The sequence below is a fragment of the Schistocerca americana genome, chromosome 2 (assembly GCF_021461395.2).
Source record: "Schistocerca americana isolate TAMUIC-IGC-003095 chromosome 2, iqSchAmer2.1, whole genome shotgun sequence".
Taxonomy (NCBI): Eukaryota; Metazoa; Arthropoda; class Insecta; order Orthoptera; family Acrididae; genus Schistocerca; species Schistocerca americana.
In genome coordinates, this window is record NC_060120.1 from 311,900,672 (window position 1) to 311,914,389 (window position 13,718).

The following is a 13,718-nucleotide window of genomic DNA, read 5'->3' on the forward strand; positions in this document are numbered from 1 at the left end:
CTTCAATTAACTTTGCAAAATCAGACGATATCTTTGCCGACCTTGCGAAGTGCAGGACACAGATACAAGCAAAGAGAGAGAGCGAGTTGCGTAGTCAGCGTCATCCAAATATGGAGAAACTAATATATGGAAATTATTTTTACTTCTGTTTTTGTGGTTGGAAATTTGGCAATTAATCCTAAATTCGCTCTTATAATCAAACACGGATTCATTCAGACAGTAACTAATTTCACGCAGTTGTGATAATCCAAGCCGGCCGGGCGGCCGAGCGGTTCTAGGCGCTACAGTCGGGAACCGCGCGACCGCTACCGTCGCAGGTTCGAATCCTGCCTCGGGCATGGATGTGTGTAATGTCCTTAGGTTAGTTAGGTTTAAGTAGTTCTAAGTTCTAGGGGACTGATGACCTCAGAAGTTAAGTCCCATAGTGCTCAAAGCCATTCGAACCATTTTTTGATAATCCAAAAATCCATGAAGAGACTTCCGAAAGTTATGCTTTTATAATATTCTTATTGAACGGTTCACCGAGCGAGGTGACGCACTGATTAGTACACCGGACTCGCATTCGGCCATCCTGATTTAGGTTTTCCCTGATTTCCCGAAATTCAGGCACATGCCGGGATGGTTCCTTTGAAAGGGCACTGCACAGTTCGTTCCGCGTCCTTCCCTACATCGATGGGACCGATGATGTCGCTGTTTGTTCCCCTCTCCCAAATCATCAAGCAACCAACCAACCATTGAACGGTTCCACAGAGCAATTAATCCTAGCCGTGTAAGAAACATCATAATCATGTTCAACATGGTGACAGCTGTTACCGAGTAAGCTGTAGCTGGCAGTATTGAGTCTTAATGGAAATGGAAATGAGCGTTTGGCGTCATTGGCCGGGAGGCCCCTTGCGGAGCAGGTCCGGCCGCCTTGGTGCAGGTCTTATTACATTCGACGCCACATTGGGCAACCTGACCGCCGGATCGGGATGAAATGATGATGAAGGCAGCACAACACCCAGTTCCTGAGCGGAGGAAATTCCCCACCCAGCCGGGAATCGAACCCTAGCCCGTAGGACGGCAATCCGTCACGCTGACCACTCAGCTATCGGGGTGGACAGTCATAATAAAAACAATACATTAAAGGCTGCTTCGAAGTAAAGACACAACTTTGACTTTATGAGTCACAAAAATGCTTTCGACGACTGATTACTGCTATTTGACGTTTCGAAGTGAAGAAATCAGTTTTTTCTAAAAATTTCCATTCGCTAATGAGTTACAGAATCATTTTCTGGACCAGCTTGACTTCAGGATGCAATGGCGTGATATGAGAACATCATCTGCTAACATCAGTTACAGAACAGCTTCAGAGACCTCCTCGAAAAATTTTGTGTTTTGACAACTATCTCACAGCACATTCATTAATGTCCTTTATCATGTCTAACAATTCTTTAAAAATAGAGGAAATCATGAATATAACATTAGGTCTTCAGGAACTTCTACAAAAGTTTCTAAGATTTACTTCTGTTACAGAAAGTATGAGCTAATTGGAATCACATGTATTGAACAACCTGCCACATCAAATTAAATCTATTGTGAGTGACATAGTAGAGTTTAACAATGAATCAAAGGACTTTTTGACAAGCAGCTCCTTATGCATGTTCATAAATGGAGCCCTTTTACAACCTACCCAGTACATATAGGAGGTGTACGAAAAATGGAACCACATTACCATGCCTAATATGCAGTAGGGATACCGGTGGCATTCAAAACAGCTTCCAATCGTCTCGGAGAGGATAAATACAGCTCCTGTATGGTTTTAAAGGGAATCTTAGACCTTTCCTCTTACAAAATAGTGGCAATTCGAAGTACTGATGATGAAGGTGGATAGCGATAACGCAACCTTCTCTCCAAAGTAGACCACAAACACTTCAAATGGTTCAAATGGCTCTGAGCACTATGGGACTTAACATCTGAGGCCATCAGTCCCCTAGAACTTAGAACTACTTAAACCTAACTAACCTAAGGATATCACACACATCCATACCCGAGGCAGGATTCGAACCTGCGACCGTAGTGGTCGCGCGGGTCCAGACTGAAGCGCCTAGAACCGCTCGGCCACACTGGCCGGCCCACAAAGAGTCAGTAACGTTGGAGAGGAGATGCGTTAATTCATCATCGTGCTCACAGAACCTGACCCGGACGATGCGAGCTGTATGAACAGTGGCACTGTCGCCTTGGAACACAGCGTCGCCATTGGGGAACAAACAAAGTGCTATGGAATGGACCTGATGAGCCAGAGTGGTCAAATAGTCCCTGGCAGTAATGCGACCTAGCAGTGCAGCCATGGGCCTCACGGAATGCCGCAATATGGCTGCCGAAACCATAACCGAATTTCTGCCATGTCTCGTTCTTGGGACGCAAACCCATCCAGTAGTTGGGAACAGTGTGAAAGTAGACTCATCCTACCAAATGACTTCTTTCGATATGCCATAGTCCAGTTTTTATGGCTTAGATACCACGTTTTTCCGTTACGGGTATTTGTATCACTGACGAGTGATTCTGGAATTCCAGTTGCCCTTCCATTCCCTGCTTATGATGCTCCCTTCTTGTTCTTTTGGTGGTGGCAGGGCTTGCTAGTTAGACTTCAGTTCTACAGTGATTTTTGCACCTGTCGTCCTCTTATTTTTCGTCAGAGTTCTGTTAAATGACCGTCTGTCTCGATCACTCGAAACACACTTTTTCCGCGTGGTGGTTTAGCGGATGTTGTTTTTCCACTTTCCTTGTATGCGGTATAAATCTTCGGTAGGTGGCTCTTGAAGCATAAAACACTTCAGCTACCATGGTTTCGGGAAGCCCCCACCATACGAACACTAAGAATTTGCCCACATTCTAATTCACTTAGTTCCGACACAAAACTACACAAAACACTGTTATGTCTATGAATGACACGTGCAACGTATTGAGGACACTGCACTGGTGCCGTTCGTGGTCAGATACAACAGCCCATCCTGCAAGCTTGACTAGCGTCTGCATTTATGTCCAAGCTTGCATTTGTTGCGGATGACATCGAAAAAGTACAAAGAAGAGCAGCTCGCTTTGTATTATCGCGAAGTAGGGGAGATAGTGTGATTCTTGAGTTTCTCCCGGCGTATTTGATAATCAAAATATCCACGGGTGTACTGCCGGTCTACAGTGCACAACGGGCACAATATTTCGGCGATCATACATGTCGCCATCATCAGGTGAACTGACGGACTGAGCTCCTGTGAACGTGCCGGCACGGAGATCCGTACGCTATGGCTGCTCAGAGGGAACTGGGTTCGGTCGCGGCGGCGAGCGGTTCTAGGCGCTTCAGTCTGGAACCGCGCGACCGCTACTGCCGCAGGTTCGAATCCTGCCTCGGGCATGGATGTGTGTGATGTCGTCAGGTTAGTTAGGTTTAAGTAGTTCTAAGTTCTAGGGGACTGAAGACCTCAGATGTAAAGTCCCATAGTGCTCAGAGCCATTTGAACCATTTTGAACCATGCAAATTTTATAATGTGGTAATTTTTAGACACACGTGAAATACAGCAAGATCCAAATAATTATAAACGGCTAACCTTTAATGTAATAATGTATTATGCTGATTGATAACGCAATATTTGGAATTAACCAGCCACTACCCGACCTCTCAGAATCTCCTCCTTATAATTTCAATGGGGAGTTTAGGCAGCATACTGCATTTTAAAACACCATTTCACCTTATAGGCTATACATTACGTATGAATAACCCGAAGAAAAGAAAATCCTATGCCCATTGTTTCAGTGGGCACAGCTACATTCAGTCCAGTGAAGTTGAGAATTTATGCATCGAGGCGAAGTGCACTATATAGACTTGCAAACTTGATGGGCCATTGCCACTTGCAACGGAGGTACTGCATTATGTAAACAGGCTCGTTCCATACAATTCCGATACAAATAGTGCAAAAACCTTGGAACGTGGATTTAAACAAAACAGCAGCTTCATGGTTTACATGACTAATTATTTCCATATCTTTATGTTCAGTGATCATCATGCTTGATTTCTGTTTTCAGTGTACTTTGACGTGGACAGCGTGAGAGACCCAATCAGTATTACTATGAATTTGAGCAGAAGCGACCTGAGCCGAATATGGGAAATTAAGGTTTGTATGCCATACTATGAAATACCGTAGAATGGTCCTCCTTTGTTGTTACTTGTAGTTCATAGCACCTTGTGATCTTTTCTTCTCAAAAATGATACACCATCAATTGTAGCTGATGGATTTTTAGTTACTTGGATACCTGATATGCAGAGGTTCTAATCATGTAATATTTTCATTTGTGTCTCAACAACCTTTTCTTTAAGGGAACTAAAACATATAAATATTTTTCCGCTGCTTTACACTCACACTCAGTTTTTTTTTACACCATTTCACTTTCAGCTGACATGACCCAGCCACGACAGTAGGCGCTGACGTAATGTATCATTTTTGCTTGTTCTGGGAATATGCGGGGTGGACATGAAACCTACAGTCAAATTATTCAAAGTTGCTCATGGATATTAGCTGAGTAGTTTGATATCGGGAACGTATTGTGTGCAACGGCCCGTTATCAGTTTAATGCTGTCGTGTTTGTAATATAATGTCTCTTGGACCGTGACATATTGTACACATGTGGATATTAATTACACATAAATCAAATACTCGTCACATTGCAGCTTTGTAGTACCTTGCGTACACAAATAGATAACCAAAATTTAAGAAAAAGCAGGATGTCTAACGCAACGTCCCTCAAGTAAAATAAAAATTAAATGTAATATTTTTTGTGATTCTGATGCGTTTTGGTAGCCATGACCGAAACCCACAACTATTTTCATTAGCCAAATACAGCTAAAACCTCTGTCTTGAACTGTTGCAACTCAAAAATTTCTACTAAAACAAATTTATTTCTACAAAATAATTTACTGAGGTTAGTTTTGTGAACTTTCTTTAGGAAACCATATGAAGGATAATTTTGTGAGAGGCAATTTTTTCTATTGGTGGAGTTATGGTGATCACTTATCATGAACGACTTACCAAGAGGGTTCAGAACGAAGTAACTGCTTTATTGTTTCACTACTTGAAAAAAAAAAAAAATACGTGGAAAGATTCAGTTTTGATTTCAGATGGAAGCGCTAGCCAGAGAAAAGTGTTCCGTAACGCGCTTTCTTTACATGTACTCATTAAAAATCTGAAATGTTCGACCTGATAACTTATCTCTTTCCTGTGAGAAACCATTCTTTTTGAGCAACGATCTGGATTACGTCATAATTTAGAGTACGGATTAGAATACGGAGAAGAATCAAGTCATTGAAGTTCCATGTGACTACGATAGTTATTTCTTCTTGTTGACGACATTCAGCACCCTTCAACATTTTCAAGGTGTACTAGTCGTCGATATAATGAAAGAAGTTGTTGATCGGCACTTCAGACTTCTGGAAAGAAAACTGATGAACTAGTTCCACGAATGTATGAAATTGCGATATTCATTAGCTACTACATTTTCGTCTAGGACATTTACACAGCTCTTTGCATACTGTTGCGCACTGAAGCGTTTGAGAGAAGACGTAAAAATTTAAAAAAAAATCGACTTTTCAAAAATATTTTCATTTTGTAGCGCACATCTTTCTGAAGAGTGTGTTTTTTTTAAACATGTATGTTTGGGAAATGTAAGACATGTTATTAGGTCTTAAGTATGCCAAAGTGCACTGCCCACAGCATTATTTATCGCACGTCAGTGTATTTCAAACGTATATGTTTTGTAATGGAAGCCATCAAGCCTATATTGAGGACATAGGAAATTAAAACGTCCTGTGATACCTCTCCCGCTACCAGTCGGCCAGTTAAATTAGTAAACGTTGCTTCATTACTAAAGAACACATGTTGGAAAAACGTAAGGTCGTCTCTTAGTTGCTGGATGGCAAGCCGATAAAATTCTGTACGACGTTAGAAATCACGGTCACCGAGTGCCTGATGTAGTGACAAATGATAGGGATGGAAATACTGTTGATGCAGGATGCGAATGAGACTCGTCTGGATAATTAAATGCTTTAACCGATTTTCTTACCATTGCCTCTATCATTTGAAGGGCAGTGATCTTCAAAAACAACCACTGTTGGCTGTTAATATGAATAGTAGGCTACCCATGACTGGTGAGGTTTCTAGATTTGATTACGTTTGTCACTGTTAGATAAAACGAAATAGGCCCTTCAAATAATGCAGCTAATGTAACGCCAAAGAAGCGAGATGCTTTTGGCACAAATGATCATATTTATATACCTTATTTACATAAATAATACGACAAAACATAATTCACGAAGTACCAATATCAAATGCCTGTTAGGCCTACTACAAGCAAAAAATTTTATGATAGGAAATAGTTTCACATTTCATTCATATGCTCCAGTCAATCAAGCATAAGATCGAAAAGTAGTAGTACGAAATTTTTATATAAATTTGGAATCGTAATATTCTTTCGTATAATTTGTGTGATATCCCCGTTTCTTCTTCTTCGTCGTTCTAACAAGCAATCTTGTTATCACTAACTCTGTAACTATTCCTACCATTGTAAAAACTTATTCTCCGGAAAATTCACGAGCCCTGCCGGAATCACAGGTTCAGTTATCCCGCGCTTATTTGCTGGTTAGACGTTACTACGTGTTCGTAAAAGCGTTTTCGCGCTATTCCCAGAATAGACCGTAAAGCGGTCACTAATCGGGTACTGTACGGCGGGTAGTGTAGCGATCTGGCAAACATTATTTTCTGTCAAAATTTCATTTTCTTGGATGCAAGGAGAAGATAATATGTAATCTTTCCTATCCGTTATTCATGTTATTTGTTTATTTCCACTCTGAAACCATGGATTTCGCTGATTATAACAACGCTGATCATTCGCATACCCAATCAACCACATAAACAAACAGCGATTGGCATTGCCGGGTTCGGTTTTATTCAGCTCAGCTCGTATAGCTCAGTCCCTTGTGTCTGCGGGAAAGTTTTTTATATCTATTTGCGATCGTAATTCCCCTGGCAGAGACATCACCTACACTATGCATGCATTCAAAAACCAGCTTATGATTTGTTCAGAAATCAACTTAGAATATGTTCAAAAATGTTCAAAATCCATATGAATAATCGATAGTAGGCCAGCGTGTGCTGCATTCTAGGTGCTTTGTGACACAAGGCTTTTTTCAGCTGGATTCTAGCTCCTTTGTGACACAAGGCTTTTTTCAACAGTATGAATTTGGTGTCCCCTGAAATACCCCAACTTGCACCCCTCCCTTTCCCGTCCTCAGATCCGAGCCTGGTATCGATGCACACGACCGTGCATTTTTTAAAGTTTCGGAAGCTATCATTGTCATTTGCATAATCTAATTTGTAACAAAACGGCGTATGTGATTTAGTGACTGTACGAGATAGCATCAAGAATCAAGAATTTTACTCACCATAGATCATTTTACAGTGATATTGGCTTCGTCATACAGGATGTACTAGTACATACAGAATAATAAAATACGCAAGTGTCAGTACATTAGAGAATACATTTCAAGCATGGCAATGTACCAAATATGCTGAAGTTAAGCCACTGTTTAAGAAGGGAGATAAAGAAATAGCATCAAATTTCCGTCCAATTTCACTGTTGCCAGCATTCTCAAAAATTTTCGAAAAAGTAGTGTACAGTCGTCTTTATAACCATCTTATCTCAAATAACATACTGTCAAAGTCACAGTTTGGATTTCTAAAAGGTTCTGATATTGAGAAGGCTATCTACACTTACAGTGAAAATGTACTTAATTCATTAGACAAAAAATTGCAGGCAACTGGTATATTTTGTGATCTGTCAAAGGCATTTGACTGTGTAAATCACAATATCCTTTTAAGTAAACTAGAATATTATAGTGTAACAGGAAATGCTGCAAAATGGTTCAAATCTTATATCTCTGGCAGGAAACAAAGGGTGTTATTAGGAAAGAGACATGTATCAAGCTATCAGGCATCATCCAACTGGGAACTAATTACATGTGGGGTCCCACAAGGTTCCATTTTGGGGCCCTTACTTTTTCTTGTGTATATCAATGACCTTTCATCAGTAACATTACCAGATGCCAAGTTTGTTTTGTTTGCTGATGATACAAACATTGCAATAAATAGCAAATCAAGTGTAGTCTTAGAAAGATCAGCCAATAAAATATTTGTAGACATTAATCACTGGTTCCTAGCCAATTCTTTGTCACTAAACTTTGAAAAAACACACTACATGCAGTTCAGAACTTGTAAGGGGTGTCCCAAGAGTATATGTCTAACATATGATGACAAGAAGATAGAAGAAGTGGACGGTGTTAAATTCTTGGGATTACAGCTTGATAATAAATTCAACTGGGAGGAGCACACCACAGAACTGCTGAAGCGTCTTAACAAATCTCTGTTTGCAATGCGAATTTTGTCAGACATAGGGGATATAAAAATGAAAAAGCTGGCATACTATGCTTACTTTCATTCCATAATGTCATATGGGATTATTTTCTGGGGTAATTCATCAAGCCAAGCTAAAGTTTTCCGGGCACAAAAACGTGCAGTAAGAATTATATGTGGTGTGAACTCAAGAACATCCTGCAGAAGCCTGTTTAGGGAACTAGGGATACTAACTACAGCTTCCCAATATATTTATTCCTTAATGAAATTTGTCATTAAAAATATATCACTTTTTCAAACCAACAGCTCAATTCATGGAATCAATACTAGAAATAAGAATAATCTTCACAAGGATTTAAAGTCACTTAGTCTTGTACAAAAAGGTGTGCATTATTCAGGAACACACATTTTCAATAACTTGCCAGCAGCCATAAAAAGCTTAACAACCAATGAAATTCAGTTCAAGAGAAGCCTAAAGGATTTATTGGTGGCCAACTCCTTCTACTCCATTGATGAATTTCTGAGGAAAACCAACTGATTTGTATATAAGTACAACATAACTTCTGCACAATTTCAGTGCAGTAATGTGTTCACTGAAAATTTGTGTGTGTGTGTGTGTGTGTGTGTGTGTGTGTGTGTAAGTATAATCTAACTTCTGCACCATTTCAGTGCAGTAATGTGTTCATTGTAAATAAGTATTACAGTAGTTGTATTACATGTTTCTTACCTTATAAATAAATATAAAACTTTTTTATTTTAAATTCAGTGCAATAGTATTTGTAAAATGACTCTTAGTGTTCATTAAAAAATGACGATCATTCCACTTGGGACCTGTGGAATGGTACATTAGCTTATTTGTTTTAGTTTAAATATTTGTCATGTATTGTTGTTTTTCTGACATGTTCCACATCCTGGAGGACCTCCTCACTACGGATCAATTGGAATGAAAGTAAATCTAATCTAATCTAAACACCAGGATAGCTTCTAAAAGTTAATGCAATAGGCTATACTATAATATAATATTGTATTGTTTATTGTATACACTATGTAATTACACACAATTAACCACAGCACACAATAATATGTTTAACTACAGACAACTTTGAAATGCTAATATCCTCCTCAGGCACCTCAAAGAATTCTTTAATGTCATAGAATGGATGATCTGACAGCCATCTGTACCACTTAATTTTAAAAAAATTATATCCATAGACTGAACATAAATTGGCATTTTGAGAGGGTTAACTTTGTGGGAATTTCCTGTTCTTGCTAATCTGTGGCGTGGTATGTCTAAATTACCCTTAGCCATGGTGTTGTTATCATGTATTTCCCCTCTGGCAATAAACTCTGAAATATTGTTTTTGATGTAGAGTACAGACACATAGATGTATAAATTTATAATTGTGAGTTTTCTGAGTCTGGAAAAAAGAGGACGACAGTGCTCCCTATGGCCTCTTTTACATATTATGCGCAAGACTTGTGTTACATCTAGTTTTACCTAAGGGGAGTAGCTCTATATATTATCTATATTTATCGTAAATTAACATTGTCCTCGAGTTTGCTAACACCTATATTAATCTCGAAAAGTTGTGGGAAACTAATAAATTTTACCACAGGTTTTTCTGTTGCCTTAATAGAAATCTCACTTTGTGTATTTACATCAGTTCATATTGGCAATTAGCGACTTTTTCGTTCAACAGATTAAAAGATAATCATTGATCTTAATTTAAAGTTATTTGTTCACTATCCCATAATACATTGCACTAGTTAAAATGCAGCGGCATTGTGAATGCCTTTCTTGAACATGGTATGAGCTAATAGACAAGGAGCTGGAAATTGCCCTGACTACTGTCAAATAATTGGCAGCTGCTGAAGGTTGTTGCGTTGTAAGAGCTCCCAAGAGTCAAGTAACTGTGGTACTGGTACCATAAGTACATCAATTACTATCCACTCCTGTGGATCCCATCTCCTCTGCAGAACGTATGGGATCTGTCATTACTCATCCGCTTGACTGTGGGTGGCATTTCAATGGTAGATCTAGGCGTCCTGTACTGGGTGGATGGGAACCGTGGAGGACTCAGGGTGTTGCACCAATCCCCCTAACTTTGAGGTGCTGTCTTTCACAGAAACTGAAACTGAGCCAATAGGACTCACTTCACCTGTTTTGGGGGAATCTGTTTTGTCCGGTGTCAAGAGGAGGCAAACACAAAAGGGTAGGGATCTGTTAATTGTCATCAATTCAACCGTATGGTAAAAGATGGTACCCGTTAGGGAAATGGCAGCAAGAGACAGGAAAGGTCACCAGGTGCATTCAGTGTGTATGACTGGGGACCCTCACTCAACATGTTGAAGAGGCTACTTTGGCAAACATTGAGGGAACAGGATGCAACCAAATGCAGATTGTGAAACACGTTGAAACAAATGATGCTATGTCGTTGGGCCCCATAGGTCATACTTGGGTCATTTCACTGACTGGCAGAGAAGGTTGAGAAGAATAACCTGGCACATAGAGTTTCAATGAAGCTCACAATTATCAGCATTATCCCCAGAATAATTGTGGCTCTATGGTTGTGAGTCAAGTGGAAGGACTGAACCAGAGACTTTGAAGGTTCTATGGCAAGCTAGGCTGTGACTTCCTGAATTTGTGCCATAGGTATGAGAACTGTAGGGTCCCCTAAATGGGTCAGGTGTGCACTACACACCGGAAGCTGCTACTCACATAGCTGACCGTGTGTGGGATCCATGTACGGGTGTTTTTAGATTAGGCAACTCACCATCCAATCCAGATAATGACAGCTGAAGGAAATCCAGAAGAAGATCAAAAGAAATGCCTCCAACAGGTGAGAGTATTAAAATCCTAACGGTCAACTGCCGATGCATTCGCAAGGAAGTGGCAGAGTTTGAAGCACTCCTGAAAAGCAGTGTCCACAGCTCATGGTCGTGCGGTAGCGTTCTCACTTCCCATGCCCATGTTCCCGGGTTCAATTCCCGGCGGGGTCAGGGATTTTCTCTGCCTCGTGATGACTGGGTGTTGTGTGATGTCCTTAGGTTAGTTAGGTTTAAGTAGTTCTAAGTTCTAGGGGACTGATGACCATAGATGTTAAGTCCCATAGTGCTCAGAGCCATTTGAACCATTTGAAAAGCAGTGAAGCTCGCATAATACTGGGCTCAGAAAGCTGGTTGAAACCTGAAATTGATAGTAGTGAGAATTTTTGAGGAAATTTAAGTGTATAACAAAAAGCTAGGACACAACAAACTTTCAATAGGAAATTGAAAAAGAATGTAGGAAAGTCATCGAAAAGGAAGAAAGTTTTGTTGTTAGGCAGTTCTCATGCCAGAGGTGTAGGCCAACTTCTGCAGGAGGAATTAGGACCAGAATACCAGGTCACAAATTTCTTCAAACCAAGTGCTAGTCTGGATCAGGTGACAGAGGATTTAGGTTCACTCTGTAAAGGATTTACCAGGGAAGACACCGTGGTTATTGTGGGAGGGCCAGGGAACAGCATCGACAGAGATCCTGGGTATAGTATAGAGTGTGACCTGGTAAAGATTGCGTCGGCATCAAGACACACCAATGTTGAATTTGTATCTGTCCTGAGACGCCATGACCGGCCTCATTTGAACTCTTCTGTTGGGAGAGTTAATTTGGAGTTGGAGCGGCTGCTTGGGTCGGGTGGGGGGCTCATATTGGTGTGGTTCCTGTTGATTATCTCAGTAGGTGGGACTATAACAGGCACGGCCTACATCTCAACAGGAAAGGGAAGGGGAAACTGGCTGGGGTAATAGCAGGAAATTTAAGGGGGGGAGGCACTGCCATGAATGGTAAAATACCAGTGGTTACAGGTGTTGGAGCAGCACCTTTTTTAGGATAGGTAAGACAGAAAGATGTCAAGTTCTACGAGAGGTCAGGATTGAAACAAATCTTCAGTTTAGGAAAGAAATTAAACAGCACAATTCTAGCACATTGGATCACCAATCACAGCTATCAATTATATATTTTCACCAATCACCAGAAATTTCATCTCCACCAAGTTGTATCTCAGTCCTAGGTAATTGCATTGATGAATTAAAGTCCCCCAACCCAGTTGACACAATCTGCCTCTCTGAACACCATGTGACCACTGGTATAGGAACTAGGCCTAAGCACAATGAGAAACTCAGACAGGAGAGTACTGCAAATGTTAGAATAAGGAAAGGTTCTCATAAAAGTATAATTAAAAATAATGTAAGTATATTTCATCAAAATATTGGGAGTTTAAAGAATAAAGTAGATGAGCTTCTGGTTTGTTTAGAAGATTTAGAAGTTGAGAATGAAATAGATATACTATGCCTGTCTGAGCATCACATTGTTACTGATATGGATAAGGTAAATGTAAGTGGTTATAAGCTCTCTGCACATGTAATGAGAGAAAATATGGAGAAAGGAGGAGTTGCCATATATGTCAAAAGTTATCATTGTGCAAAAAGTATAGAAACAAAAAAGTTTTGTGTAGAGAAACATATAGAAGCATGTGCCTGTGAGCTTAAATTAAATAAAGGCACATTTATAATTGTAACTGTATATAGGTCCCCATCAGGAAATTTTCATCTATTTCTGAAAAATTTGGACTCCTTGTTGTGCTATCTGTCAGACAGGGGGAAGCAAATTATTATTTGTGGGGACTTCAATGTAGATTCTCTGAAAGAGGGTAATAGGAAAAATGACCTTGAAGTATTACTCGGTTCTTTCAATTTGACACCCGTTATTGATTTTCCTACTCGGGTGGTAAAGGATAGCAGCTCACTGATAGATAACTTCTTTATAGACCAAGATAAGTTTAACCAGATAAATGCTCAGCCTGTTGAGAATGGTCTTTCTGATCATGGTGCACAGCTAGTTACAATATATGACATAGCTCCATTCAGCAATACTAAACAGTCCTCCAAAGTAGTACGTTCAGTCAACGATTTAACAATTGCAAATTTCAGGGAAAGCCTACAGCAGTTAGACTGGGATGAGGTGTACCGTGAACCTGATGCGAATTTAAAATATAATTTATTTCATGACATTTTTGTAAATGCATTTGAAAACTGCTTCCCCAAGAAAATAGTTAAATATACTCATAAGAAACCTTGTAACAAACCATGGCTTACTAAGAGTATAAAAATATCTTGTAACCGGAAAAGGGAAATGTATCTGACAGCAAGAAAGAGTAGTGACCCAGAAACTATCAAAAATTATAAAAACTACTGTGTTATATTAAGAAAAGTTATTAAAAAATCCAGGAGTATGTGTATCATGTC

General features: G+C 39.9%; 1 protein-coding gene across 1 annotated transcript in view; it reads left to right on the forward strand.

The window, feature by feature from the left end:
- LOC124595813 overlaps window positions 1-13,718 on the forward strand; it is a 224,719-nt gene that overhangs the window by 154,922 nt on the left and 56,079 nt on the right. Inside the window, exon 6 of the mRNA XM_047134705.1 lies at window positions 4,060-4,148. Coding sequence (XP_046990661.1) covers window positions 4,060-4,148 — 89 coding nt within the window. The remainder of the gene's footprint in view (window positions 1-4,059; window positions 4,149-13,718) is intronic.